General features: G+C 48.7%; 1 protein-coding gene and 1 long non-coding RNA gene across 8 annotated transcripts; one reads left to right on the top strand and one right to left on the bottom strand.

The window, feature by feature from the left end:
- Positions 1-1,284: 1,284 nt before the first annotated feature.
- On the bottom strand, positions 1,285-12,171 carry LOC113195760 (protein FAM156A/FAM156B). 2 transcript variants are annotated; one of them, XM_026407392.2, is made up of 4 exons: positions 12,093-12,171; positions 10,896-10,976; positions 10,499-10,638; positions 1,929-3,242 (listed from the first exon to the last, which is right to left on the bottom strand). In XM_026407392.2, the coding sequence occupies exon 4, from the start codon at positions 3,120-3,122 to the stop codon at positions 2,478-2,480; it is 645 nt and encodes a 214-aa protein (XP_026263177.1). In that variant the 5' UTR covers positions 3,123-3,242; positions 10,499-10,638; positions 10,896-10,976; positions 12,093-12,171; the 3' UTR covers positions 1,929-2,477. The 2 variants fall into 2 exon arrangements, 1 of the variants encoding a protein (XP_026263177.1); XR_003302453.2 differs by lacking the exons at positions 1,929-3,242; positions 12,093-12,171 and adding an exon at positions 1,285-1,331 and having other exon boundaries at positions 10,896-11,109.
- Positions 12,172-14,140: 1,969 nt separating this feature from the next.
- On the top strand, positions 14,141-24,500 carry LOC144252013 (uncharacterized). 6 transcript variants are annotated; one of them, XR_013342858.1, is made up of 6 exons: positions 14,141-14,245; positions 15,729-16,407; positions 17,649-17,834; positions 17,939-18,139; positions 21,459-21,543; positions 22,147-22,289. It is a non-coding gene; the product is annotated as an uncharacterized LOC144252013 (long non-coding RNA). The 6 variants fall into 6 exon arrangements; XR_013342860.1 differs by lacking the exon at positions 14,141-14,245 and adding an exon at positions 24,423-24,500 and having other exon boundaries at positions 14,265-16,407; positions 22,147-22,227; XR_013342859.1 differs by lacking the exon at positions 14,141-14,245 and having other exon boundaries at positions 14,265-15,777; positions 16,267-16,407.
- The last annotated feature ends 3,190 nt before the right edge of the window (positions 24,501-27,690 follow it).

Below are 27,690 nucleotides of genomic sequence, written 5' to 3'. Positions count from 1 at the left end.
CCCCTCTGAAACTGATGTGCAAACTTAAACCCCAATGTGCTAGTGCCGGGGTTGGGTGGGGTGGGCTGTGGCCTAACGGAAAGTATTCATGTCCCCAGGGATCTGCCCTCATGAATGCATTAATTCTGTTAAAAGGGGGCTTGTGTGAATGGGTTTGGCTCCACTGCCATGAAAGGAACGACGTCCATCTCCGCTTGCCCTTCCACCTTCTGCCATGTGAGAAGAAGGTCCTCACCAGAAACCAGACGCAGGTACTTTGATCTTGGACTTCCAGGCATCCAGAACCATGAGAAATAACTTTCTCTTCTGTATTAATTGCCCAGTCTGTAGTATCTTGTTACAAAAGAGACTGAGACAGTGCCCAATCTTCCCCCCTGATTCAATGCTCAGTGCCTAAGGGCAAGGACCAAGGGCACCATTCTGCCTCATTTCCCCACCACAACCATCAGCATGGCCTAGACTAGAGGGAGTTAAAGTGTGGAAATTGAACCCCGGGGGATTGGTTTAAAGCTTGGTCATCACTGGCATCGCAGAGCTGGTGTGGCCGATGAACTGAGGATGGTGAGGCGAGGTCTGAGGAGCGTGACTCAGTGTGTGGGGAGTCAGACAAAGGCTTGCCTCTCTGGCCACCACTTTACAACCTCCACTGACTCTCAGCGACAAATAAGCATCCCTGCCCTGTTGCGCTGTGCTGAGGATTCAACAACACATCTTACCAAGACTTGGTCCTTGAAGGCATGAGGTGTCAGTAAGGTGACTTTGCAATAGCCATTACAAAGGGGGAACAGGTTCACGTTGCCAGCTAGAATCCACCTTGCCTAGGCTTGTGTGCCAGTTCCGCCTCTTGCCGCCCAGGGGACCCTGGCCAAGCTCTCTACTGTGGGACTGACATTGCTCCTAAGTGATGGGTCTGTGGTGGGGATAAAAAGAGCTAACATATAGAAACACGCAGGACATTGTCTGACACCTGGTAAAGAACCAGCCAACGTGCATCACCCTGTCATCCCTTCTGAACACTGCAGAATCCCCGTTCTAGGATTTAGGCCTTTGAGTTTCAGGAAAGAATTCGCCCTTCTTTGTTTACCCTCTCCCTTGGAACTGGGAGACGATCCTGATCGGGTCAGTTTAGCTCTCAAGTTCTCTGAGGGGATCCCAAGTTGAAAATCTAAGAAACTTACCTGCTCTCAAGCCACTTGTGTTGGCAGGAGACGCGCAGACTTCTGCAGCAATGTAGTGCTGGGGCCTCCCTAAAAACAGACTGACACAAAGCAGAATTTGTTTTCGGCTCAGAGGAATCACATGGTCCGTGGCTGGGTACACATCACGGGCTTCTGTAGGGGAAAATAGGTAGATTTAATCACTCAGGCTTCCTGAAATCAAAAGACAACGTGTCTAAATCCAGATACAGTTTTGAAATAACTCAGTGATGCTCTGGTTCTCAGGAAGCAGGAGGGAAACTGCTGTACACTTTCACCAAACCAGTGCACCGGGCGACAAGGAATGGCCCTGGACCCCTCAGCCAGGGCATCAGCGGCAACCAGCATGGGCTCCTACTGGGATCTGGGGACCCTGCTTCCAACCTCGCTGCCTGACTGGTCTGAATGCTGGTCCCACTACAGCACCTGAAACAGTGATCGGACAGGGTTCTTGAGCCCCCTTCTCCCCCGTTCTGAATCTCCACAGTGCAGAGCTCCTCTTGACACGCTCTGGTCTGCTGGTCGGGGATGTCAAGGTCCAACAAGAAACAAACCACTATCGATCAACAAACCTGAATTCTAAAGTTACTTTCCTTTCATACACGTGTTTATTTGGTATTGACGATGAGGTACCCCATCTTCTGCACGGGGGAATACTACTCAATGGTTAAGGAGCAGGGAAACATTTACTTACAGTTAGCTTATCATAGTCATAATAGTTTACACAGACAGTACAATAGTGAGCCACCAAGTTCCAATGCCACATCCCTTTCCCACACTTTGTTTAGCTGCAGATTCTTGAACCTGGATCTCAGTGTTGCGCACCGCCATTTCAAACAGCCCTAGCACTGCTCCCAGGAGGCAGTTGATAAAACGGCACAAAAGCACAAGGACATGAACAAGGCATTCACACTACATAGACATCTTATATCTTACTGACAACAAGGTAGGGAGCAAAGACGCAGATCCAGGCTGGGAAAGCGACAACATGCGGCATGGGAGCCATATGGGATGAGGTGAGGTCCACTGGTGTGCAGTCTCCCTTGCCCCAGGGTGCCTCACAGCGCTTCACAGATGACAGGCAGGAAGAGGAGGACCTCCCTGGGAGTGGGTCAAATCTCACGCCAATAGGAATCCATCCAGTCACACAACTAGTCTTGGGACTCCTCCAACAACAGCTGACTGTTTGGTCCCCAGAAGGAGCCCACCCCCAGGAGCTGGCAACACAGCACTGTCTGAATCCCTTCAGGTCTCCGCCCCATGAAAGGGGGCAGGGGGCTCTCAGTTTTCTTCCAACCACTGCTTGAGCAGCCTCTGGAACATTCTCTTGCTTTCCTGCTGTTTCTCCAGTTGGCACTTCTCCTCTTGCTCCTGCTGCTGCTGCTGTGCCCCTTCTGGCAGAAGGCCAGACCGGTTGGTGCCCAGGCTGAGGGTCAAGCCGCTGAGGCCCTGCACTAGCGTTTCCCAGGAGGAAGGGTTGGGGGCCCCATTCCTCTCGCCAGAGAGCCCAGAAATACTCGGCCTGTGGCCCTGGCAGTAGCGACATTCACATCGGAACCGATTCTGAGCTCTGTCGCCTGTGGGGTAGACCCTGGTCTCCCTTTCCACTGGGTAAGGTGCCATGTGATCGCGGTGCCTGCGTCTCAGGTGGCCCAGGAATGCTTTCTTCCTCTGAGGGAAGCCCAGCCGCTCCCAGCGCCGCTCCCGCAGGGTCTTCTCCTCCCTGTACTGCTGCTGGAACAGCCCCTCTGGCAGAGGGGAAGGGAGGCCAGGACCAGGACTGGGGTTCAGGCCGCTGAGGCCCATCATTAGCTGTTCCGAGGAAGAAGGCTGAGAGGCTGCCGTGCCCTCCTGCGAGTTCTCCCCAGCGGTCACCTGGGAAGATCCGGAAACCAATGCTGGGTTCCATTTCTGGAGTGGATCCATGGGGGTCCAGTTAGAGCTAGAAGCTCCGCCCAGCCCGGGGGTCTAGCCGGGAAGGTGAAGCTGGAGGTTTTCGAATAGCTAAGAGGTGGCGAGGGAAGCGTGTGGCCAGAACACACCAGACTGCAACAAAGGGTGACAAGAGAAGAAAGAAAACCCATGATTATTCATCTTACTCCACCTTTCTGTCCCTCCGCTTCCTAGGTGTAAAATGGGGCTGGTGATGAGACCCACCTTCTAGGCTTCCTCCGAGGATGACATGAGATAACACATGTCCAGAGCTTAGAATGCTGATGGCATAGCATAAAGGTTTGAGAAATGGCACCACTGATGGCATCCATGAGGCATGTGATGTAACATGGAGAAACATATTGAACGAGGTTAACTCCGTGCAGATTCTTTGTAACCCAGGCTCAGGAACGATGATAAGAACAAGCAATGCCTGACTAACACGTGCTCTTCTCATAAGCATTCGAATACTTTCATCGAGTAGACTTTCAGTAAATTGTACATATTTGTACCACGGTGACAACACACCCTTGGGAATTTCTGCCTTCACGATCAGTGGCTTTACATCTAGTTAAAAAGGCTGCTTGTACTGATGGAAAGCATCTCAAAAGTCCCGATACGTCTAACTAAGAATTTCTTCTACTAAAAAACCAGGAGGTAAAACCACGACAATGCAAACAACACATGTAGGGGGGGTGGGGGGGGCGGCGAAGGCGGGGGAGAAAAAAGAATGATGAATCTCCATTAAATGGAAAACTGGTTCTTTGAAATGATCAATTGATACATCTTTAGCAGGAAGGGCAAAAGAGGGAGGAAAGAAGGTATAAATAGCAGGGATGGCAGAAGAGATTTCACTACAGACTCGGAGAACAAAAAGAACAACGTGGTCAGACTGCAGTCAGCTCCATGAAAATAAATGCTACACCTTAGTTGAAATGGACCAGTTGCTGGAAAATTGTAAGCCACCAAAATTCACCCAGGGTGAAGTAGCGTAGACAGTCCTCTATCATTTACAGAAACTGAACTGGTAGTTGAGAGAGAGAGAGAGAGAGAGAGAGAGAGGGGGGGGGGGGAGAGGGAGGGAGGGAGGAAAGAGAGAAAGAGAGAAAGAGAGAAAGAGAGAAAGAGAGAAAGAAAGAAAGAAAGAAAGAAAGAAAGAAAGAAAGAAAGAAAGAAAGAAAGAAAGAAAGAAAGAAAACCTTTGCAAAACGATCTCCAGGCCCAGAGAGTCTTCCTGGCCAATTCTAACAAACATTCAATGAAGACATCACACCAATTGTACACAATCTCTTCCAGAAATCAGAGCAGAGGGAACACTTGCAAGCGATGCCATGAAGGTAGTATTGTACTGATACCTGGAAAACTTCAGACTGGTGCTTTATCAGCAAAAGCCCAAAATTCCTCAACAAAATACACAAGAGCTCCAACCCAGCAGTATGTGAAAAGAATCACAAACCACAACCAAGTGGGTTTCACACCGGGAATGCAAAGGTAGTACTTTCTCTTGCCGAAAATCAACATAATCCCATAGAGGTTGAGGTCAGGCAAAGAAGAAAAATGACAGCATGATATGAAGGTACGAAGGAAAGCCATTTGACAAGACACAAAATCCACTGATGATATGAAATCCTCTGACACACAGGGAATGGAAGACCACTTCCTGAACCTGCTAAAGGGTATGTGCCCCCAAACCTGCAAGGTCAAGAATGGAATGCTTTCTCTGTAAGGCTGAGAACAAGGTCAGGGTGGTGACTCTCACCACGACTGTTTGATGTCACCCTGGAAGTCCCAGACAGGGCAATGATGTCAGGAAAGGGAGCAGCACACAAATGAGAAAGGAAGAAATCAAATTGCCCCTTGGCGTAGATCTCATGACCGTGTATGCTACGTGGAACACCCCAACGTATCTCTGCTCAAACCCCTAGAACTAATAAGTGCATTTAGCAATGATGAAAGAGACAAGGTCAACACATGGAAAACCACCGTGAGCGTCACAAACTGAAACTGAAAAGCAACACACAAGGGAATAGGTACGTACGAAACCAACGACAACAACAAAAAATTTACAGGAAGTGCCTGCAGAACACCTTAAGATCCTAATGAAAGAAATCAAAGAGGACCTAATTCGATGGAGAGAAACAATGCGTCCATGACGTGGAAGAGTCCATGTGGTAAAATAGTTAATTATCCCCAAGTTGTTCTGTAGAACTAAAGCAATCAATTCCCATCGAGATCCTGGCAGGAGTTCTGTGTACATACACAGTCTGATTCTGCGCTTCACCTGGAACGTCCAAATTTTCAAAAACAATGATGAATTTGGGGGAGGTCTTGCCAGAGTTGCAGTAATCAAGACTGCCGTCTTGGAAAGGAGTAGCCAGGTAGATTAACGGGAGAAAATAGAGTCCCTAAACACACCCACGAAAATATGAGTTCTGATAGAAATGCGAAGGTAAATTCAAGAGAAGGGAGAATCTTTCCATTGAAAGTGTTGCATATCCGTGTGCCAGGATACCAACCTCGACCCCACCATTTTTATACACGGCTAACTGAAAATGGTTCAGACGTCTAAAAGTGAAAAGTCCACTGGTGAGCCTCTCAGTAGACAACACAGGAGAACATCTCCGGAGCCAGAGGACAGGAAAGAGTAAGTCTTGAACGCGACAGCAAAAGCACGATCCATGAAAGAAAGAAAACTGATTAAACAGACTCCATCAAAATGTAAAACTGAAGCCAGGAATGATGGCACACACCTGTAGTTCCAGCTACTGGGGAGGCCGAGGGAGGGAGGATCAGTTTCAGACCAGCCCGGGCAATACACAGAGACCCTGTCTCTAAAACAAAGGAAGGAATAAAAATTTCAACCAGCTTTGGCTTGGAAAAAGACAGTGTGTCGAGACGATGAAAAGCAGAGCTATGCATAAGGATCACAGATCTGACAAAGTCTTATATCCAGAGCATAGAAAGAAAGCGTTTGCAAAACTTACCGCTAAGAAAACAAAAAACCCCAAAGACTTGCATGTGAGCACGTGAAACAATGTTCAACATCATTAACCATCAGGGACCTGAACATTAAACCCGTGATGACAGTATCCCCTTACACAGTACTATGACGGTTAAATGAGAAGCACTGGAAGTACTGAGGGCCGGAAGACAGACTGAACAAATGGAACCCTCACACTTTGCTGGCGAGAAGGCAAAAGACTACAACCACTCTGAATCTAGAGTGATGCTTTCTCCTAAGCTAAACCTGTGTTCCCCTGAGGACCCAGGAATCCCATGCCTGCCTCTACCCTGGACCAAGAAAAACCTGGGTTCCCACAAAAGCCAGCACACAAATGTTTGCAGCAGCTCTTTCCTCAGATGAAAGGATAAACTGTGGTGTCCACACAATGACAAGCTGCTCGGCATTCAAAAGGAATAGAGTATTGCTCTGAGATTCACCAAGATGTTGCATTATGCTAAAAGAAGGAGGCCCATCTTGGAAGGCCACAGGCTTCCTGGTTTCAGATCCATGACCCTCTCTAAAACACACCACTGCAGGTCAGGGGAACAGATCTGTTTTTACCAGGGAGTAGGGGTGGGGAGGTGTGTCTGCAAAGGGGCAGCAACAAGGAGTGTTGTGGGGGCAAAGGGCGAGTACACGGTCCTGATCGTGGTGGTGGCTACGAGCAGCTATACATGTGATAAAGCCTGCAGAACCGTACTCAAAAGAAAACAAAAATGTTGGTCTTACTGGGTGGTAGTTGAAAAACCCAAATGGCAGACTTTGCCACAAGGGCATCTCTCTATATTTTCTCAATACTCATGTCCTGAAGGAGTCTAAAAACGCTTCACATGCAATGCCAGACTGAAACTTCAGGGCAGCAGCCCAGGCTCTGTCCTTCTAGCCAACTTGGAAACCAAGAATCCACCAGTTTTCTTCAGAGCATACTGGCAATTGGGAATTTGTATTAACCAAGCATCAGAGCAGGAAACACAGAACAATATTAGAAATGTTTCAAATCATCTGACCTACAAACACAGACAAAGGTCCCAGAGAGAGTCTCCCTTAACACGTCAGTAAGTGAAAGCTGTTGTTTCTCAGGAGTTAGTCCAGTTACATCCTCTGGGCCATCGCCCTCCCACGTAAATGCTTATGTGTGAAACATCTGGAAACTGATCTTAGCCCCGTTACCTCCCCAACTGATTTTTCACATGTCACAGGGACTCCCTCAGGATCATATTTCCTCATATGGAAAGGCGATTCTCGCAGAAAGAAAATCATTCTCACGAACACCGTTTTGTGAAGAAAAACCAAGCCTTTGGAAACATCAATTCATAACTGACCTGTGTCTTAATCACCCTTTGCTCTCCCTCTCTCCCCACACCGTTCCCGTGAACTATTTCACTGTCCTATCTCCAAACCACACACAAGAAGGTCCTCATGATCTTCTTCAGAGCCATCAAAGGCACCGGGGCCTAGAGAAGTCCCCTATTTGGGGGGAGGGGAGCAGCCGAGTCAATCACTATGACTTCCCATCCTTCATTATCTTATTCCTTTTCCTTTTTTCCACTGTCCCTTGTCCCAGAGGGATAAAGATCTCATATCAAATGTCTGCTGCAAGCACCATGGTTCTGGATTTACTTCATCTTCACACCCAGCTTCTGAAGAGAAGGAAAGGACCACTGGACAAGAATGAACCCACTAAGTTTACTGGTCTGAGCTCAGTTCGGCAGGTGATGTCCCTCAGCAACCTCTTTGCCCACGACTCTGGTGAATCTTACTTGTCAGTTCGGCTAGGCTACGGTGCCCAGTTGCTCAAACATTCATCTAGGTGTTGTTGTGAAGGTATTTGTGGGGGTGATGAACTTGCACAGTCACTAGACTTTAATTAAAGTCCACTGCCCCCATCACGTGAGTGGCCTTCAGCCAATGAGCTGAAGGCCGCAAGAGCAGAGACTGAGGCTTCCCAAGGCAGAAGCAACTCAGCCTGAAGACCACAGACGCCCTGCCCGAGTTCTCAGCTTGCTAGCCTGCCTGCAGATTTCAGCCTCAAGACTGCAACTGTCATGTGAAAGTCCAGTGGTGTCATCTGCCCTCTGGATTTCAGACTTGCCAGTACTCAAGATCCCGGGGAGCCGACTCCTTAAAACCCATCTATCCATGTGCAGATGGATATAGATACGCACAGATGCAGAGGCACACGGACGTCCTATTGGTTTGGTTTTTCCGGAGAACCTTGATTCATGTACTCACAACATACCACATCTTCCTGAAGTCCAACCCAAGAAACATTTACCGAGCTGCCATACTATCAAGTGCCAGGTGGATGACAAGATGTTTGACAGAAAACAGCCTCTGTTGACTTAGCGTCTTCCACGTGCCAGGAAACGTGGGCTGAGAGTTCCACATCCATTATCTCGTTTGGTCTCATTTTATAAATGGGGAATCAGAGGCCTATGGGGGAGAAAGATGTCGGTGGCAGGGCCCACATTGGAATCTGGAGTGTGAGAGAGAGCTGGGGAGTAGTCTGGAGAATGGGGAGATGGGTTTGAACAGAGCAGATGGGACCAATTCATGGAGGACTTCCAAGCCACGCAGGAGCAATAAAAAGTCACACCCTCTGTGCACTGTCCTGGGGCATCCACCAAAGCAGAAGCAGCCCCAAACTACTGAGGATAGAGCTGGAGCTGAACTGGATGGATCCACACAATAGAAGGCGAGGTGTGTTTATGGCTCCCAGATGGGGAAACCACCATGCAATGGCCAGCATTCTGGTGAGGCCCAGAAGAATGGGGCGGAGAAAGAAAGGCTCCTGGGCTGGCCAGAGAATGCTAATGTGACACTTACATTCTTTTCTCTAGGGTTCCCAGCATGGCCTGGGCCCCGCCTTCCTCCAGTGTGTCCCACAGAGGCACTGGCGGTTCTAATCATCGGAAACTATATTGCTCCCTCAAATAAAATCCACAACAGTCACTGTATCAGGCAGTCAGCTTTAGACAATGAGTGAAGAGGAATGAGACCTAAGCAGAGAGGTAATTTGCCAACTCACAAAACAGAGTGAAGAGGAAGGGTGGGCCCAGGCCAGGTATAATCTGTGACCCACCAGTGCCACCCAGGATCATCTGTTGGAGCTCTCCTTTTCGGCCATATCAGTTCTAGGACTGACATCGATACATGCCAATGTCCAAGGACAGGAAGGCACTTTCTACTCTCTGTATCTCTGCTGTAGCAAGCGAACAGACCAGAAGCCCCCACAGACATTCCCTCTGGGTTAGTTCCCCATTCCTCAGTCAGTGGGGAGCCGGTGGAATGGATGACCATGGCAGTCTTGGATGAGAGATTTTGGAGGGGAGTGGTGCCTTGGAGGACTTTCACCTCTTATCCACCCTTGGGGAATCAGCTTAGAAAGAACTTCCTCCAGGAGGCCTTCTCTGGCCTCTTCCCCAAGCCCTAGATGAGCTCGCACAGCACCCTGAATTTCCCCTCTCCCAGCCCCAGCCCCATTCAGTTAGCATCAGATGGTTCTGCCTGTCTCACTCACTAGCCCAGAAGCCAACAGTGGCCAGCGACTTGGCAGAATTTGCCCATCACAGAGCCCCGACTCCGGTGGACGTTCACGAACAGCCTGCAAATGAAGTAAGAAGAATTTGGGGTCCTCCACAAAATGTCTCACTCTGTAAGTAAAACCCTGTACAATCCGTACTGTCCCATGTTGCAAGGAAGCAAATTCCTGCACCACAAAGTTGGGTAATAGCCCTAAGGTCATACATCTAAGACAGGGGCAAAATTCCATGCCATGTCTGTCTGTCTCCAGGTGCGTGTTTCTCTTAGGGGCAGGGCACTGCCTCTGTGGATTATCAACCCGCATGGAAGCCCGAGTTACAAAGTAATCCTGCGGGGGAGAGGCCAGCCAGGAAAGTCCTGGAGGCTGGCCCACGTGTCCAGAGCTGGTCCAGGGATCAGGCAACTGTCACAGCCAATGTTTACCTTCCCTTACTGGTACCAGGCTCTGTTCTCGGTGCTTGGAATGCTGTCCTCAACAAACCCTGCTCAAACCTCGTGCCTTCATCAGCTTGCATTCTAGCCCAGGTGAGCAGAAGGTAAATAGCGGAACAAGTAAATGCATACAGTGTGGGGGTGATGAGCACTGGGAAGAGAGCTGTGCTGATTTTGACGACTGAGACAAGGACACACGATACTTTTTCCAACTCTGCCTAATGTGATGACATATCCTTATAAAATGAGTCCATTTCAGTTCGGAAGAACTGAGTTCACATACTACTATCAACTACATAATACTACGATGGTTTTCCAGAAATGGCAAGACTCTACCAAAAATGGCTGAGATCCGTGCAAGGTCACTGTCTGCTGAAAAGTGTATGCCCACCTTATACAACGCCAGGGAAAAAGGAGTCTGAGTTCCAGACAATGCAGTGCCACGCTGCTGTTCTGTATCTTTGTCACCTGCACGGATTAGCTGTATTCTCCTCTATCAGGAAGAGAGGGATAGTCTTGTCAGCGGCTCTGCTGCAAAAGAACATGGACATTAGCCAACACTCAGTGATGCCCGCTTTCCAGCATGAAAGAAGAAAATGAAGACCAATGAAACGTGGTCCCGGCATGGCATTTGGGATCTTCCTGTAGGTGGGCCCAGAAGACACAGACAGGGAACCACAGTGGGAGTTCAAAGGGGTGGGGGCAGGGAAAGGGTGAAGAGGAGGAGAGGCTGAAGCAGCAGGAGGAAGACAAGGGAAAAGTCTCCTCTTGCAAAGTGAAGAGCTCACCTGGTCACCCGGGTCACTGATCACTAGGTTCACATCGTCAATGCTGCTGATGCCATCCCGAGTGAGATCTATGCCTCTCACCTACAAGACAACAAAACCTGAATGGTGAGGTGTATTCACCTAACACTTCTTTACTGATGGCACACTCTGTTCAGAGGTCCCCTCAGTGAGGTACCCAAAGTAGCCATACCCCGAGAACAGAGCTCAGCCCCAGTAAGGAACATTCTAAGGTATAATATAAAGCAGAAGGAAAAAAAAAACCCTAGGCTAGCTACATTGTTACTAGAAACCTAAGAAGAGAGTAGAGATAGAAGACACAATGCTTCTCACCCCATCTCCTCCGAATAAGCAGAAATTCAAGCACAGGACCTGCCACGCCGGCTCATTCACTATATATATATATTTGTATATATATATATTTATATATATATTTGTATATATATATTTGTATATATATATATATTTTTTCCTCCCACCCGAGTAACAGCTGGTCTGACAGTTCCTATTCCCAACGAAGGGGAATACATGGCTACTGTGCTCATAGTATATGGCTCTGGACTCTCTACTGTGTGGGGATAAAAGACACAAATACTCTCTGCATGGACGGAAAATGAAGTTGATATACTTTCTGCATCCACTCCTGCACACTCTATCCTCCTTGCAGGATAAGAGTCCTCAGCAGGCTCCCAGTCTTTGGGGGCAGGGAGCCAAACTGAAGATGAGGAAGAGGACCTGAGCTGGGGGAGCTGAAAACTCAGAGAAGGCCCCGAGGCCCAGGTGGTCAGGAAGGGCTTCTCCATGGGCGTGGTGCCCTAGGGAAAACGCAGGTTACCTATCCCTTACCTGACATACTCAGGGACAGAAGTATTTCAGAGTGTTTCGGGTTTTGCAAAATTTTCATATACCTAATGAGATTCTCTGGGAGGGGGACCCACTGAATTCATTTACGAGTCATACACACCTTGTACATACATACCCTAAAGATAGTTTCATATGATATCTTTAATTAAGGCGCCTGTGTGTATGTGTGGATACCCACTGGGGAGTGAACCCAGGGCTTCAGGCATGCTAAGTACATACACCCTCTATCACTGAGCTACCCCACCCCCAGCCACTCTCAGAAATTTTGGGTTTTGGGAACAGTTCGGATTGTGGAGTGTCAGATGACGGAGGCTCAATCTGTATTATCGCCCTTACTTGCAGATGAGGTACGTGAGGATCAGAAATGTTCAGCCACTCACTCAAGGTCACGGAGCTAGGTTGTGATGCTGGCCATTTCTCCGCTAGGTCTGTTAAAATACAAATATCTCTGTACCTTTCATCACACCAATCTCTCCTCTCACTACTGTCCCCTGTTTCAGTTTCCATCCGCCATCTTATACTTACCTGTGGCTCTCCTTACCTTTAAATTCTCATAATCTGATAAATATCAAATACAGATGGGGTGTTAGCATGGGATCATTACTCTAAGAACATAAATTTTCCTTGCAACGCACCAGAATCGAACATTTATCTTTAGTTTATCTGCCACCCACACGCCGGGTCAACAAAATGGATCTGGGGCTTAGTTTTAACTCAGCTAGTCACACAATCCCAAGTCTGATTTCCAATGTAATGGACATCTGACTGCAAAGAGCATGACCAGCGCCTCCCTACGAAAATCATTCCCAGAGCATTTTCTCAAATGCCAGTGATGGTCCAGGCTAAGAGACACTTTGACAGGGAGCTGTTGGGATTCTGCTCCTGAAAACAGAGAACTGCTTCCTCTCTGGCCTTTCTCCCTGTTGCTGGTACCCCAAGAGGCTCAGCCAAGCAAGGCCACTCACTGGCCCTTCTTGGACAAAACTAACAGCACCCTGACACACGCAGGTCAACACACAAATGCAACACACCCCATAGGACCGTGTGAATCTAGGGAAACCGCAAGGGAAGTGCCAGTGGAAATCTGTCAGCCTATCATGACACCAAATTTCTGATCCCACCCAGGTCAACTGCCCAGGATCGGCTGCACTGCAGCCAACGGGACGACCAAAGATGCCCTCCCTCTCTGAACATCACACACTGCAGCTCGAATAGTGATTTGATGGAAAAGGTCCAAACACTTGCATGCGAATGCAGGAATCACAGAGCCTACTAAGAGCCTGCCTGCTTCTAAGTCACATCCTGAGCCCTCTGGCTCTCACGCATCCTGGGAAGACTTTCTCTGACGTTTCCATTTGGGAAATGTCGCCTTCCTTGAAATCACTTCAGAGATTTTTGTCTCCTATGGTGGGGTGGGAGATGAGGCGGAGTGGGAGGCGATACCGAGGAAACAGGTTATTTCTGAACCTGTTGAACACGGATTCGAGCCCGATCGCACCCAGCTGCTTAAGGATGCCCACAGGAAGTTTCAGTCCTATCTCTCGGCTTCAAAACGCCGGGCCCCAGCTAGAGAAAGAGAAATACGCCACACTCAGACTGTCCACCCGCCATTCTGATAAGGACGAGATGGGGCGTCTGAGAAAAACAACGGTCCCCTCGGAAAGCGCCCTTCACGGCTGGCCAAAGGAGGACTCCGGTCCCAGGACCCACAGGCGCACCTGGCCTGGTCCAGGAGGTTCTCTCCGAGTCTCTCCCCCACCCCCTTCTCTTCTCCTTCTCTCACCCAGCCGGTGCCAGGGAGACTCTGTCTCTCCCCCTCGGCCTCCCTCTCTCTCCGTCTCTCGGGGTCTCTGGCTCCCTCTGCGTCTGTCTCTCTCCCAGCCCCCTCGCCTCCCAGTCTCTCTCAGTCTCTCCCTGTCTCTCTGTGGCTCCCACGCTCTCCATCTCTCCGAGCCTCTCTCCCACCCGCTTCTCTCTATCTCTGTCGCTCGGGCTCCTTAGGTCTCGGTGTCACTCGGGCTGTCTCACGCGCGGTCTTTCTCCGGAGCGGGTCCGGGCGTCTGCTCGCCGGCGCGCCGCCAGCTCTCCTCAGCCCTGGTAACGCACCGCGGCGCTTGGAAGGAAAGGGTTAAGATCACCGAGAGGAGCCGCCCTCCGGAGGCTAGAGAGGCCGCGCCAGGGAAGGCGGGGTCTGTGGGCCTGGCGTGCGTCAGAGGGCAGGGACGCCTGGGAGGAGGAGAACGGGGACCTGGGTTCGCTGTGGCAGCTGCAGTGCGAGTCGGGAAGGGGACGGCCCCGGGTTGCTCCGCGGAGCGGCCGGGCAGGGGGTCGCGGCCCGCGCGTTCCCTCTCGGCCCCGCGGAGCGGCGGCGTCGAGGCCGCCCGCCGTCCGGGCAGCGCACCGCCGCGGGCCCTCGCGACCTCGAGAGCGCGGGTCCGGGACGCGGCGATGCTCGCCGAGGCCGTGGGAAGAGATTCCGGGCAGCGGAGGTGACGTCACAGGCGGGGCTCGTGGGAACCGGCGAGGGGGTCACGGGAGGCCACCTGCTCGGGGACGGGCTGGCTCGTTCTGGTCTGGAGCGCGCGAGACCGGATACCCGCTCTGTGATTTGGGTTTTTTTCACTAGCTGCTTTTGCAAGGGCGGAAGGAGCCCACCGAGAAGGAACGCGCGTGCGCACGCACACACGCAGAGACATGGAACCCATTGGGGCTGCTGCAGTAGGCAGAGGGCCCTGGATGTGGATACTAGTGTCGCGGCGGGGTGGCTCTTGCCTTTGCTTTTTCGCGAGGAATAGACAGGCTATACTGGGGGAGATTTACGGGGACGGAGGTTATTGATATGATCAGAGGTGCTCTCTGTAAACTGGATGGGGAGTGATTATCGCTGCCCAGCTAGTCGAGGAGAAGAAACTAAGGGCATCATCCTTGAGACAGACAGTGGACCAGGAGTCAGGAGGGCCTGTCATATCCGAGTTGTGTGGGACTGGTGGCCGGGTGGACAGAGTGCAGGCCTCATATCTTTAGTCGCATGGGGAAGGGTGGTCCTTTGTGGTCAGCGTTTCCCAGAGCAGGAAATCATGCTGGAATTTCTTCGCCATGACTTGCATCAGGAGTCAGGAGATGTTCAACATTGTCGACAAGGTCAAACTAAGCAGGGCATCTTTCATGCCTTTCCAAGCAGATCCATATGTATGGAAAGAGATGATCATTTTGCCCTGGAAGTTACTGACCCATGAACAGCATTTTATATTTTCCAGATGGTCGCATACTCATGGTATAGGTGAAGGCAGAAATCAGTAATTGTCCCAGATGGTGATCATCATCCTCATTTTATAGATGAGGTGACTTTTTGCGTTCCAGTGCTGGATATGGAACCCAGGGACTTGCGCCACCTAGGAATGCCCTCTGCCACTGAACTTTGTCCCCAGCCCCAAATGAGGGCTGGAGCTCAGGTGGCAGAGGTTTTGCCCAGCAGGTTGGCGACCCTAGGTTGGATCCCCAGCACCAAACAAAAATGTTTATAAAGTGAGGTAACGGCCACAGAGAGGTTTCATAACCAGCCCAGAGTTACACAGGGAATAACTGGGCTATCACTGATGCAAATCCAAGTGTCTGTGGCTTCATTACCCCATTCCAGATCCAGATATCTGAATCAGTCCTCCCTCCTAAACTGTAGACCTCTTGAGCCAACTAACCACCCACCAGTCACATTTTTGCACTCAGTGAACTCTGGGGCAGTGGACGTGACCTCCAAGAGAAAAGAGTGGTAGGGAAAGTGGATCCCAAAGCCCGTGCCCTACTGGCTGGAGAGAGAGAGGGCCTATTATCAGGAGCTTGAAGGATGAGAGGAGGAGAGGTTAAGTCTTCCATAGGAGACAGACAATTATGCTCCACGCAGGAGGTGGTCAGCTCGGATTATATTCAATTTACTTACTTTTCCTCCACCCCCCCTCCTTCCTGCCAATCTTTCAGCATTTGCAAAACATGCTCTGTGGTGAGCACACCTGAAGCCTGTATGTGGGTAAGTAGAGAGATTCCCATTTTTGCATGGTGAGTACCTGACCATAACCACCACCATGCTTCTGGATAAAAAGAGAACATTCCCCTACACTAAACAGATGAAACTAATTAAGTCATATTTTCTAATTCTTATTTATTATTCTCCAATCACAGAAATGGCATGCTAGGCACTGAGAGGTTAGGTCAGCTCCCCAGAGTCACTGTTGTGGTTGACTCCCACAACAGTTAATGATCAGCATGTCCCAAACTGAAACTGTCCACACCCACCCTCTGCACACCTTTTTCTCCAAGATACCACCTTTTGGTTTTGGTGTTTTGTTTTGTTTTGTTTTACATTTTATTTAGAGACAGGGCATCACTGAGTTGCTTAAGGCCTGGTTGAGTTGCTGAGGCTGGCTTTTAACTCATGATCCTCCTGCCTCAGCCTCCCCAGCCGCTGGGATTACAGGTGTTTGCCATCACGCCTAGCTGCACTTTCTGTTCTGCCTAGGGAGTAGATGGCTGGAAAAGCTTACTGACTTGGCACATGATGAAGATTCCTTATAGATTTCCCAGATGGACTGACTAATTGGAATAGGTCTGAGAGCTGGGCTTCCGGGGCAAGTTTTACTGAGAAATACGATACACAATGGTAAGTGTGGAAGGCCACAGTTTAATTTGATAGACCTCAGTAATCACTTCACTGTGTATGTAGTGCAAAACATCATGTCGTATGCCTTAATTATATAAGATAAAAATAAGCTTAAAGAATAGTGACACCTACGTAAATAGTAATAAAGGCATATGTGTAAAAGATTTCAAGGAAGAGAAGAGCATACATATTCACAAAGATCTTCCCTTCATTCATATGGACCCAATGTTGCATTTGACTTTGGAATTTGCAGTTGCAGCTATAGTTTTTGTACCATGATGGGTTGCAGGTTGGGAGTCTCCCTTGCAGTGGAGAGTTAAGTAGCAGAAACAAGGAATGAATCTGTCACTTTATAGCCTCCTTGACCAAGGAAATTAAGTAAACAAGATTTGATCTGCCCTTGATAACGAATGTTTTGGTGTAATGATGGTCCACGGCAGGTTCCGTCTTAGATACAGTCTGAGCTTTCTGCAGTGACAAAGCATTCTGAGACAGAGGAATGAGTCTGACATAACTTTCCTATGTCTGTATATGTGAATACACCACAGTGAATCTCAACATGGTGTCCATCCACAAGACTGTGATTTTAATTAGAATAAGATATATACCATGCTTGTTTAAATATCTCAAAATGGAGTCTGCTGTCTTGTATAACTAAAAAGAAAGTGTACTAGCCGAGCTGTCCTCCCTTTGCCAGGGTGTGGGTCAGCAGAGAGGCCAAGGTCATTAGTCTTGACTCGGGGACCCTCCAAGGGACTCTGCAGTGCTTGCATGCAACTCGTCATTTATCTTTTACTAAGGATGCCATCCGCTTCCCACATGAGATTCTGTGTCAGTTTTACACCATCCACTAGAGAAGTCAGGTCCACAGCTGGTTCTGTCTGCAACATAGTAAACTGTGCGCATGAATTTTGTTCACCGAAGCCCAGTGTAATTCCTTTTAACTCAGCACACCTAAGCGTGAAATGAAGTATGTGCTGTGGACATGGGAACAATAAATAAGAAAAGGTGGAAATGGCACCAGTCCCACCACCACCATTCCCAACCTCATCCTGCCTGGAGTGTAAGCTAGAATCCCAGGGGCCCTAGCATCTGGTTCTGCATAGCAAAGGGAGACGAACAGTAAGAAGTTGGATTGCTGATGCAGAAGAGCCTGGGTCTGGGATTCACATCCCAGTTCTGTCCAATTTTATAGCCAAGCCTCTTTCCAGGTACAGCAAAACCGTCTGTTTGGGTTTCAGAGCTGCCTGCCGAGATGCAGATACCGTGCTGTGATTGGATGGTCCTTGTTGTTCCAACACCACATGCATCTGAGAAACATGGGCCCCCATCAGGTGAAGCCACCCTGAGGGTTCTAGGACACTTGGTGCCTGCCTTCCCAGGAGCTGCTGTGACCAGAGAGCCCTGGAGTCTCCTTGGTGGGAAAGGTGGGCTTCAGCTTACAGTGGCACAGGGCTTTCTCTTCCAGCAGGAAATCTTCAGTTGCACCCTCAAATTATGTCTCACTCTGTTTAATCTCATTCCCTGACAGATAATAGGAATTCAGAGGCAAACAGTGCCAGAAGAAATGTTTGTAATGGCTTCAACACAGCCCTGGAGTCGACCAGATACCGAAGCATAGTGATGTGGGGCCCACCAGACTGAGGATGGAAGTCTAGCTCTGTTCTTCAGCTCTCCCCATTCTATGATGTGGATAATCAGAGCACCTATCTGCTACGCCGACCCCTCCCTGGTGAGTGTGGCCCGAGCAAACCCTCCCAGACACCCTGTAGGTGAGTGTGAGTTGCCCTTCTGTATGTTCGTGGGATGCTGTGGCTTAAACTCTGGCATAGTTCTTCTCCCACCGCACCAGAGTGCGGGGGGAGGTCCTCAGCCTGCAAAGGTACTGCCTAAGTCATCCCTGCATGCTCCTTCCCATCTCCTTGCCCAGCAAGTGGTTAGAACTTGCTTATTTAGTGATTGAAGAACTTTGAGCAAAGTTACTTGGACAGAAACGGATAGCTGTTATAGTTACAGTTATTTCTGCAGCAGAAACGACAATGAACAAAGGGTTCCCCTGTGCTTGGATTGTCTTCTGCCAGGGTGGAAAGGAAGATCGTGGTTTCATCCCATGTCTAATTCTGGAACTCTGAGGAAAGAGGTTCCAAATATTGTGAGTATATGTTGGGCAGTCTCTTGGTCCATCAGGCTCCAGTCTAGCCTCCCAGTAGTATTGCTCTGGTCCGTCACCAGAGTTTCTCAAGTGTCCGGTGCACATAGTAGACCCCTGTTCAGCAGGAGCACTACTGAGTGAATTTGGGCCTGGTATTTGAGTATGTGGTACTGTGGCCAGAGCAGAGATGTCCCTTGAGACAAGGCTGTGGACAGTATGAAGATGCCAGTGAGGTCCCCATGGGCTCTCTCAGCCTTACCTGGTTGTGGTCCTAGCTTTTTGCCCAAACCCTCCTGTTTGCTGATTTCTCTTGCCCCACCTCTCTCCTTTCCCCACACCTTGCTTTGCCTGGGCATCTGTGACCCTCTGTTGTCCTTTACTGTCCGGCTGATAGAGCTGAAGCTTCTTCGTCCCACAGCAGCCTGGCTCTCTGACCCTCACACTTTCAGCCTTCTGCTCAGCTCTTCCTCACTCCAGGCTGCTCTGGTGTCCTTGCAGTGTGTCTGCACTGTTTCGGCAAGCTCTGCCTCAGACACACTTCCCAGCTGTTCTCTCTGTGTGGAAAACCCTGACCCCCAGGTGTCTGCTTGACTGAATCTTCTTCCTCTTCTCATCTGTGTCAAAATGTCTCCTTCTCCATGGGGACTCTAGTTACTCTGTTTGATACTCGCACCTGCAGCTTACTTGTCCATTTCAATATTTCTGATTCAATAGCATTTCTTCCTCTCCCTACCCTGTCTCTGAAAAATCATTTGTTAACTTATTAAAGGTCATGCTCTGTGTTTGGAGACTTTCCAAAAAAAAAAAAAAAAAAACAGTCCAGGCCTTCTCGTCTTTCGTAAATCAGAAACAGAGCTGATTTCATGCTCATCCTGCCCAGAAGGCAGTTCCTTTTCTCAGGGTTTGCCTGTTAATAGAAACCTAAAGGACCAGTAGGTAACCTGAGAGGGTTCAGGTGCCACCTTGGAGGCACTATCTTTTGTCCTTCCAGAGTGGTTTTGAAGGGTCGGTTTGGTCCCTTTGCCATAACCCTGATCCGAGTCAACCCAGCTGACCTTTAACAGCACTGAAAGGTACCAAAGAAGCCACTAGGGTAGCTAGAGATTGACGAGTCTTACCTTAATATCACAAGATTTTTAGTACTTACTGATGGGAGCAGATTTTGCTATCTTGTAGCAAATTTTACCTCTCCTTCACTTTAGCTATCGTGAAAAGAAATACCATTCTTCTGTGATTTTCAGTTAGTTCCTTCAGTTGTTAATTTTTTAGATGACACTGAGTGGGCATTTCCACTATGGTGCAATATGTTCTTTGCAAATAGCTCTTTAAATTCTTCAGCTAAAATCATCTTTTAAATCATAACCTTAGAAACCAGGTAGTAGCTTTCTCACCTCTTCAGTTTCCCTAAGGCATCGGTATCATGCTGTCACATATGCATATGTGTGTGTACCATGTATATCTTTATCTCATGTCCTGCAGCTGGCCTTCATGGCATGCCAGCTAAGAAAAATGCTGTCACCCATGGTGATGGGTGTTTTCAGGCTTGGGTAGTAGGTGAGTTTCTGTTGACAGTCTTAGTAAAACACAAAACTCCTCATTTGTTTTCTTCAGCGTTCCTCCCAGTTATACCTTTATACTTTGATTAGAATATGACGACTTGGAGATTTTGAACAGCAAGCTTCTGGGTGGGAATCAGGCCCTTTAAGTCATGTGTTAGCTGTGCAGAGAGAGAGAGAGAGAGAAGGATTATGGGACAACAGCAGGGAAGGAGGGTAAGAGAAATGTGAAGTTCACTGGGAGCACTAGAAGACAGCAAGCCTTCCAAAGGTGTTACCAGTGTCTCGTGACAGCCTAGGCCATGACCATGGTGAAGGCAGACACTGGCAGGAGCACCATAGCTACGGCTCCCATTCACCTCGACATCTCTTCAGTCCATTCTGCACTATAACCTGTGCTGCACTTACAGTGACGGAGCATAGGCTGCATTATGAAACAGGTCTAGAGTAGGTTCTTTAGGCCTTCAACACTTACGAAGAGTATGTTATTGTTCTCCTGGACGTGCCCATTCAGGGCCACAGTCCCATTCTCTTTGCTGCGGCTGATGTAGATGTCCCTATCATTGGAGACAAATGTGAAGCAGGAACTCTACCTCTGAGTCACATCCCCAGGTCCCTGGGCAGGGATTTCTGTTAATTCTGTTCCCAGATGAACCCTAGCTCTGCAAGCTGCCCTGGCTCAGAGAAGACCATCCACAGGGTTTGTCGCTGGAAGGGTCGTGTGTCCTTTCCCACTGGACTGAGACCCTGTTGGGTCCTAGTTTCCCCCATCTGGTAGTGGCCTCAGTGTGCTCAGGCCATGTCGCTGTGTGGCAGCAGCTGCGTCAGTCTGAGGCACAATTATTGCCGAACAGTTCTGTCATCTGAGTCTCAAGGCTGCCCGGTTTCGTTTCAAACCCCACACACTGACTTTCCAGAAATTTTAATTTAGTCAGCATTTTGGCCCTAGTTTGGAGCCTCAAGTCATTCCTTGAAGTGGTAAGTTGAAAACAAACCGCGTCACCTTAGGAAACACTCGGGAGAGCAGTGTGATTAATGTGGTTGGGTGACTATGAGATGCTTTGAACTCTGTGTGTGAGCTTGTTTCCCTCGTCCCTTTTTCTCATTTTCAACCTTTTTTTTTGTGTTTCAAGAGTAAGCAGAAGATTTCTACCTCCCCCAGTGCTCAGATGACTTGCCCCCAAAGGATCTCACTGTTAAATAATAGTGAGACGATTCCCATGCCTGTTACAGAGGGGAGGCTCAACACACATCCATGAAGTTCCCATTGGCCTTATGGAATTGGAGAATAAGAGAAGCTAGAGACGTCATGGGGTGTGACTCCCTTTCCCCTGACCCTGCAGGTGAGAAGGCTTCCCCAGACTTCACCCCTCCAGAGACTGGCAGCTGGGCTCCACAGCGAATAGTGCTCTGAGGCCAAGGTGCAAGGTGAGTCCCACAAAGCTCACTTATCATTAAGAAGGAAGTTTCCCCAGCATGTGATAGACAAGGTGCTCTTGTCTATGATCCTGAAGGCACTGTCCTCGATACTCTGCAGGTTTGGGAACACATGCGGTAGAAGCAAGGGGTTGCTTGTCCTTCAACAGAGGGTGTTTTGGAAAATGGCTAAAGCTTCCTACTCTGGTTCAATTGGCTTGAAACACTAATCCTGGCAGTTGAAGAGAACATCCCATTCTCCACTTGGCTTGTTATCTCATTGTGCGCAAGGTGGAGATGGCTTGGGTCGTTATCAGGAACCTGTCATGTCACCACGTTCCAAGTTACCAGAGAAGGAACCAAGAGTTCTGTCTCTGAACCTCTCTCTCATGTAGCAGTGTATAACGTGTGGTTAGTGAGAAGTTAATACCATGAAACCAGGGGTATCTTGGAGATGGAGGTGATCTTATGCGATAGTTCACTATCATCGGCCCAACCCATGTTTCTGGTAAATGATCTGCGCACTTTCATCCTGCATTTCCTGCTGGTCAGTAGGGCCCATCCTCTTTCCCTGGCCAGAGATGGCCTTTCATGGCATCCCTTTCTTTTCCCCAGCCCCAACTTCTGATTTCAGATGTGTCCAATGGGAGGAAGGGTCCGAAGGGGTCTGGATACAGTGCCGTCAGTGCTTCTCAGGTAAAAGTCCCATAGAGGTTCAAAGGTGCTCCCAAGAGCTAGTGTCTTCTCTTACCCAGCAGTGTCCTGGGATCCAGGCCCTTAATTGTGTGGGTGATGAGCTGCAGCAGTGCCTCTGCCTTGGTTACTTTCTGGGTGTCGTGAGGCCTAGAAGGAAGCAGACCATAATATCCCAGGACAAGATGGGTATGTCCCGTTCGTACTTGGGTGGGGGGCCCATTTTCCCTTGTCACTGAGATTTCCTCAGCTGTGGCTGAGGGAGGTGCCTTGTCTTTCTAAAGAGCAGCAGGATTCTCAGCCCAGGGCAGGGTCTGAAGGAAGCTGACTAAACTGAACATTTAGATAAGGAATGTGGGCTTTGGGGAGCTGAAGTGAACGAAGTCTCAGGATAACCTCTCACTGTTTCTGGACAGTTGTGAAAATGAAACATCAGGAGGAGGTCAAAACCCTCCTGTCTGAACTTGGGAATGTGACAATGTCTCTCTTCCCAGAGTGGAACCTACTCATAGCTCAGGTGTTTGAGACCCTGGAATACTGAACAAAAGGCAGACCATGCTTGTCTCTGTGACACAGATCTTCCCTCAGCTCAGAACCATCACGCCTTGGACATGAACTTCCAGCTACTTCAGGGACCTCACCCTATAAGTCACCAAACCCCAAGTATCCCAGTGCCGCGCAGAACCCAGAACGCAATCCAGGAAAGCACAACTCACAGACCTCAAATCTTTGGACACGCAGTACCTCACACTTGACTGAACCTAGATTGCTCAGCTCCATGAATGAGGCCAGGGACTTAGAAGAGCCCTGAGATGTCAAGTTCTGAAGTGTAGACTCAACTGCATGCCAACAACTTCATAACTCACGACTTAAAAACCCAAATAGCTCCCAGACCTCCCACCCTGGACATACAAATCCACAAAAGCTTGGATCCCTACCCTGGTATGCAGGCACATGCACATCTGAGAGGACTGGTACTGAAAACACAGAGACCTCATGCATGAGGGTATGTGTAACCGACATCTCAGAGAAGTCAGAGCCTGGTGCACAAAGCCCAAAGTTCGCAAACCAGGAAATGGTCAACCCCTCAAAATTGCAGCAACCTCAGTCCCTGGGATACAGACTTATGATTGGGTCACAGAGGTCACATTCAGTATCCAGAATCAAAAAAGATCAGACACCCTTGTTTTGGATAACATCTGTAATCTCATGAGCATAGGGTGAGGAATGTCGGGTTGCATCACATTTTGTACATCGCTACTCTGCAGAGCTCAAACCCTAATTCTGGACATGCAGAACAAAAACTGCAGAGAATGTATATGGTAGACACAGCACCTAAAACAGATCACATACCTCACACACCAGCACACACATTCATAAAGAACCCTGAGATCCTTCACTCCGGACACAAGCCCCTCAGGGCTCAACAGACCTCACATCCTAGGTGGACATCCTGAAACTAGTCAGACAACTGACAACCTGTAATGGGCCAGGGACCTCTCATTTTGGACACAGACCTTGAAACAACTCAGTTATGTGATGGATGGCCTTAGTGACACCCACAATGTCACTCCTTCCAGGATCCATGCTAGATAGGGCCACAGCCATGTTTCTCCCATTCTCCTGAGTGAGACACGGGGGTGGGATGAAAGAGAAAGGAGGGCCAGGCATGGTGGTGCATGCCTGTAATCTTAGGAGGTAGAGACAGGAGGCTTGTGAGTCCATAGCCAGTTTCAGTAATTTAGCAAGGCACTAAGCAACTCGGTTCAATCCTGTCTGTAAATAAAATACAAAACTTGGGCTGGGGCTCTGGGTTAGTGGTTGATTGCCCCTGAATTCTATCCCTACTACTGAGAGAGAGAGAGAGATGGAAATAGGGAAGAATGAGAATGAACCCCTACATCTGGACCCTGGTCCAAGCACCTGAGTATCCTTTTCCAGGGGAAGAAGACCCAGGTTCTGCCCCCAGAGGCTGCTTCTGGGGAATGATTCACATATACCCGGGCCTGATGCACCCTGTAGTCCTGTGCCTATCATAGTGAGAATATGTTCTAGGTAAGAAGTCTTGTGCCATCCTGGAGATGAACCCTCACTGCCCTCAGGCCTGAGATGCCCTTATGCCACAGAGTCATTGTTTGGGTAAGGAGAGGCTGAGTGTGCCCCTGTCAACCACGATGGTCTTCTGGTGGTTACAGCAGATCTGATGCTTCTGGGAACCCGCCTCCAGCTCAACAATGGACCTCCTGCCCAGCATCCTGTTCACCCTGAATGGTGTCTTTCTGACTCTTGAGCATGTGGATCCAGGAGCCCCCTGATTTCCTCTGCCCCCCTCATCCCTGAACAGATGGCCCTCTGCAGATCCTTTGAGCATGAATGACCCAAGATGAAAGGGGCACATGGTGAAAGTGTTTGCCGCAGAGTGCCAGGGCTCTATGGCACCGACCATACACCGATATGGAGGGGTGCTACTGTCCCTCTGACCCCACCCCCTCATCAGCCCCTCACTCCCAGTCCTTTCTGTTTTCCTCTGAGTATGCTTGTCCCCTTCCAATTCATAAATCAGGTATAAAGGGAATGGGGTGTGAGGGTCTCTGTACTTACACATAGCTTGGTGTAATTTGACATAGTACAGATATCTTTCCACACATACACCAGGAGAGCAACCCTGGGGTAGGGCTGTTTGTTCATGGGCAGTCACAGCTGGGAGGCTGTGCTGTTTTGGGTGTGAGGCTGATGTGGCCTTCCTGGTGGGCCTCATCTTCTTGGGAGACACACACACTGGCTCATCTCTGATCCCCTGGTGGATCTCCACTCCCTGAGGACTCAGTCTCATACCTACAGCGTTTCTGGAGATGTTTGAACAAAGTCAGGGCTTAATTGATGCCTGGTGATAAATTCGTTCCCTTAAGAATCCACCTAAGCCCTAATTACCAAGATGCTCTCAACATCTCTGCTGCCTAATGCCTAAAAACACATCATTTAAGCATTTACTTCTTTTTATGGATCAGGTTGCTGTCTCCCTGGAGGAATCGGGACTGGTTCTGGAGGAACCCAATCCTCTTTGAACTGCATTCACAGATTTCTGACTGTGAATGGTTTTCTTGGTGTGTCTGTAAACTGATAGTGGGCTTTCAGATCAATATAATGGGATCCATTAGGCATTTTTTAACGAGCCAGTGATCTTACTGACCTGGTAATGCCTTCTGCCTTTTGGACTGGTGAGTTGACTGAGGTTCCAGGGTAGGATCCTGAACTCTCCACATCCACCTCCATCTCCACTATTTGAAGCCCCACCTTTGGGGCTGTAAACTTCCAAACTAGGACAACACCCCTGACACCCAGACCGTGCATGCTCTCTAACCTGGAAGGTCCTGAATGGGCAATCACATCTAAACCAAACAGACTTTAGTGTCATCCTTAATTTCTGCCCTGCTGCTCCACCCCAGAACCATTCACTTAACTCTTCGCCTTTTTTCTTGGATGCACTAGGGTTGGATCTGCAGAGCCAAGTAGCTGGGGCCATAAATGGAATGACAGTGACCTGAGAGTCTTCAGAGGCCTCACCCTGACTGGATGTGTTAAGGTTCCTGCTTGGTGGGAAGCCCATTGCACATGGCGCAGAATGGTTTATTTTAAAATACAAGGCTCCCTTCCCCAGTGGTCTGTCCCAAAGTGTACTGCTTCATCTGGGCCTTTAGTGGTACATTTCAGTGAAGGGAAGTTTCACCCACCCTTTTCATCCAGCCTATTCCTTCTCAGTGTCCCCAGTATTTGCTGATTCTCCCAGAAGGGGCAGTTTCAAGCCATTTCTTTCTTTTTAAAATTGTTTTTATTAGTGCATTATCGTTATACATAATAGTGGGGTTCCTTTGACGTAGTCATATGTGCGTCGAATATAATTTGCTCCATTTCAGTCCCTGGTGCTAATATTAGGCTGTTTCTAATGAGTCTTTTCAACTCTATTCCCTACCCCATCCCTGACAGCACATCCAATGGGTGTTGCCTTTGTGACCTTGACACTGCTCAGTGGACGATTCCATTCCCATCTCACTTCTCCTAATATTGTCTAATGCACGAGTTGCCTATTCCTGTTCTTGTAGAGTGCCTAGTGTAGAGTCCAGCCTCCTAGCTGGAGCCCCTGCCCCGGGAGTGGTACTTAGGATGTCAGAATGGGACATTCCTTCCCCTCATCACTGATGGAACTGTGAATCAACAAGACAACTGCAGGTCTCTGTGTCTGTATCGATCATTACATTCTACCACCTCCCCCTCAGTAGAGGGAGACTGTTGTTCACTATTTTCTTTGCTTTCTCCCCAGCACCTAGAACAGTGTCAGGCACCGAATAGGCCCTCCATTGATGTTGGTAAGGAAACATCCTTTGACCTGGCAATTCCATGGCCAACGGTATGTCCTAGGAATGCATAGTTTGTCCTGATCACAGTGCCTTTCTCCATGGCATCGTATTAATGGAGAGTAGCAAGAAGGAGGTGCTCATAACCTACCCATTGTGTGTGTTTTCATGCACGTGCAAATGTGTGTGTGTTTGTTAACGTGTATATGTGCACACTTGGGAGCACGTGTGTATGCATGCATGTATGTACACAGATCTCACATGCATGGACTAGAAGACTTACTATTAGTGTCAGTTATACTCCCCAAGGAGATCTTATGACTCGTTGCAATCCCTATCAAAATTCTAATTACTTATCTCCCTAAATTACAAGACGGTGCTATAATTCTAATGAAATTAAAGTCTCCTGCAAAGAGGATATAGAGAAAAAGGAACACTTTTACACTGTTGGTGGGGTTGTAAATTAGTGCAACTACTATGGAAATCACAGTGGCGGGCCCTGAAAAGACTAGGCATGGAAATCCCGTATGACCCAAGTATATCACTCCTTGGTATTTTTCCTGAATTAAAATCATACTATAGTGGTATGTGCATACCCATGTTTATAGCAGCACAACTCACAATAACCAAACTATTGAACTAGCCTAGTTGTCCAGTGGTTGAATGGGTAAAGAAAATGTGGTATGTGTACTCAATGGAGTTAATTATTAAGCCATAAAGAAAAGTGAAAGTATGTCATTTGCAGGAAAATGGATGGAACTAGAGACATGTTAAGCAAAGTAAGTCAAACTCCAACCATAAAAGGAGCTATGTTTTCTCTTATATGCGGAAGCTAGAGAGGAAAAAGGAAAAGAAAGGTGGAAATGAAAGTTTGGTCTGTACAGGAAAGGGACCAAGGCGTGGGAAGTGGGGATGGAGGGAGGGAGTGATATTGGCCAAATTATATTGTTGTGCGCATGTACAAGTATGTACCATCAAATACCACCATTATGTACAATTCTAAAGCCCTAATAAAAATGTAGGGGAAAAAGGCTTCCACAATAGCCAAAAGAATCTTGAAACACAACAAAGTTGCAAGATTCACCCTCCCTGATTTGAAAACCTACTATAGATT

This window comes from Urocitellus parryii, unplaced genomic scaffold, assembly GCF_045843805.1.
Source record: "Urocitellus parryii isolate mUroPar1 unplaced genomic scaffold, mUroPar1.hap1 Scaffold_3529, whole genome shotgun sequence".
Classification (NCBI taxonomy): domain Eukaryota; kingdom Metazoa; phylum Chordata; class Mammalia; order Rodentia; family Sciuridae; genus Urocitellus; species Urocitellus parryii.
This window is presented reverse-complemented; position numbering and strand designations above follow the sequence as displayed.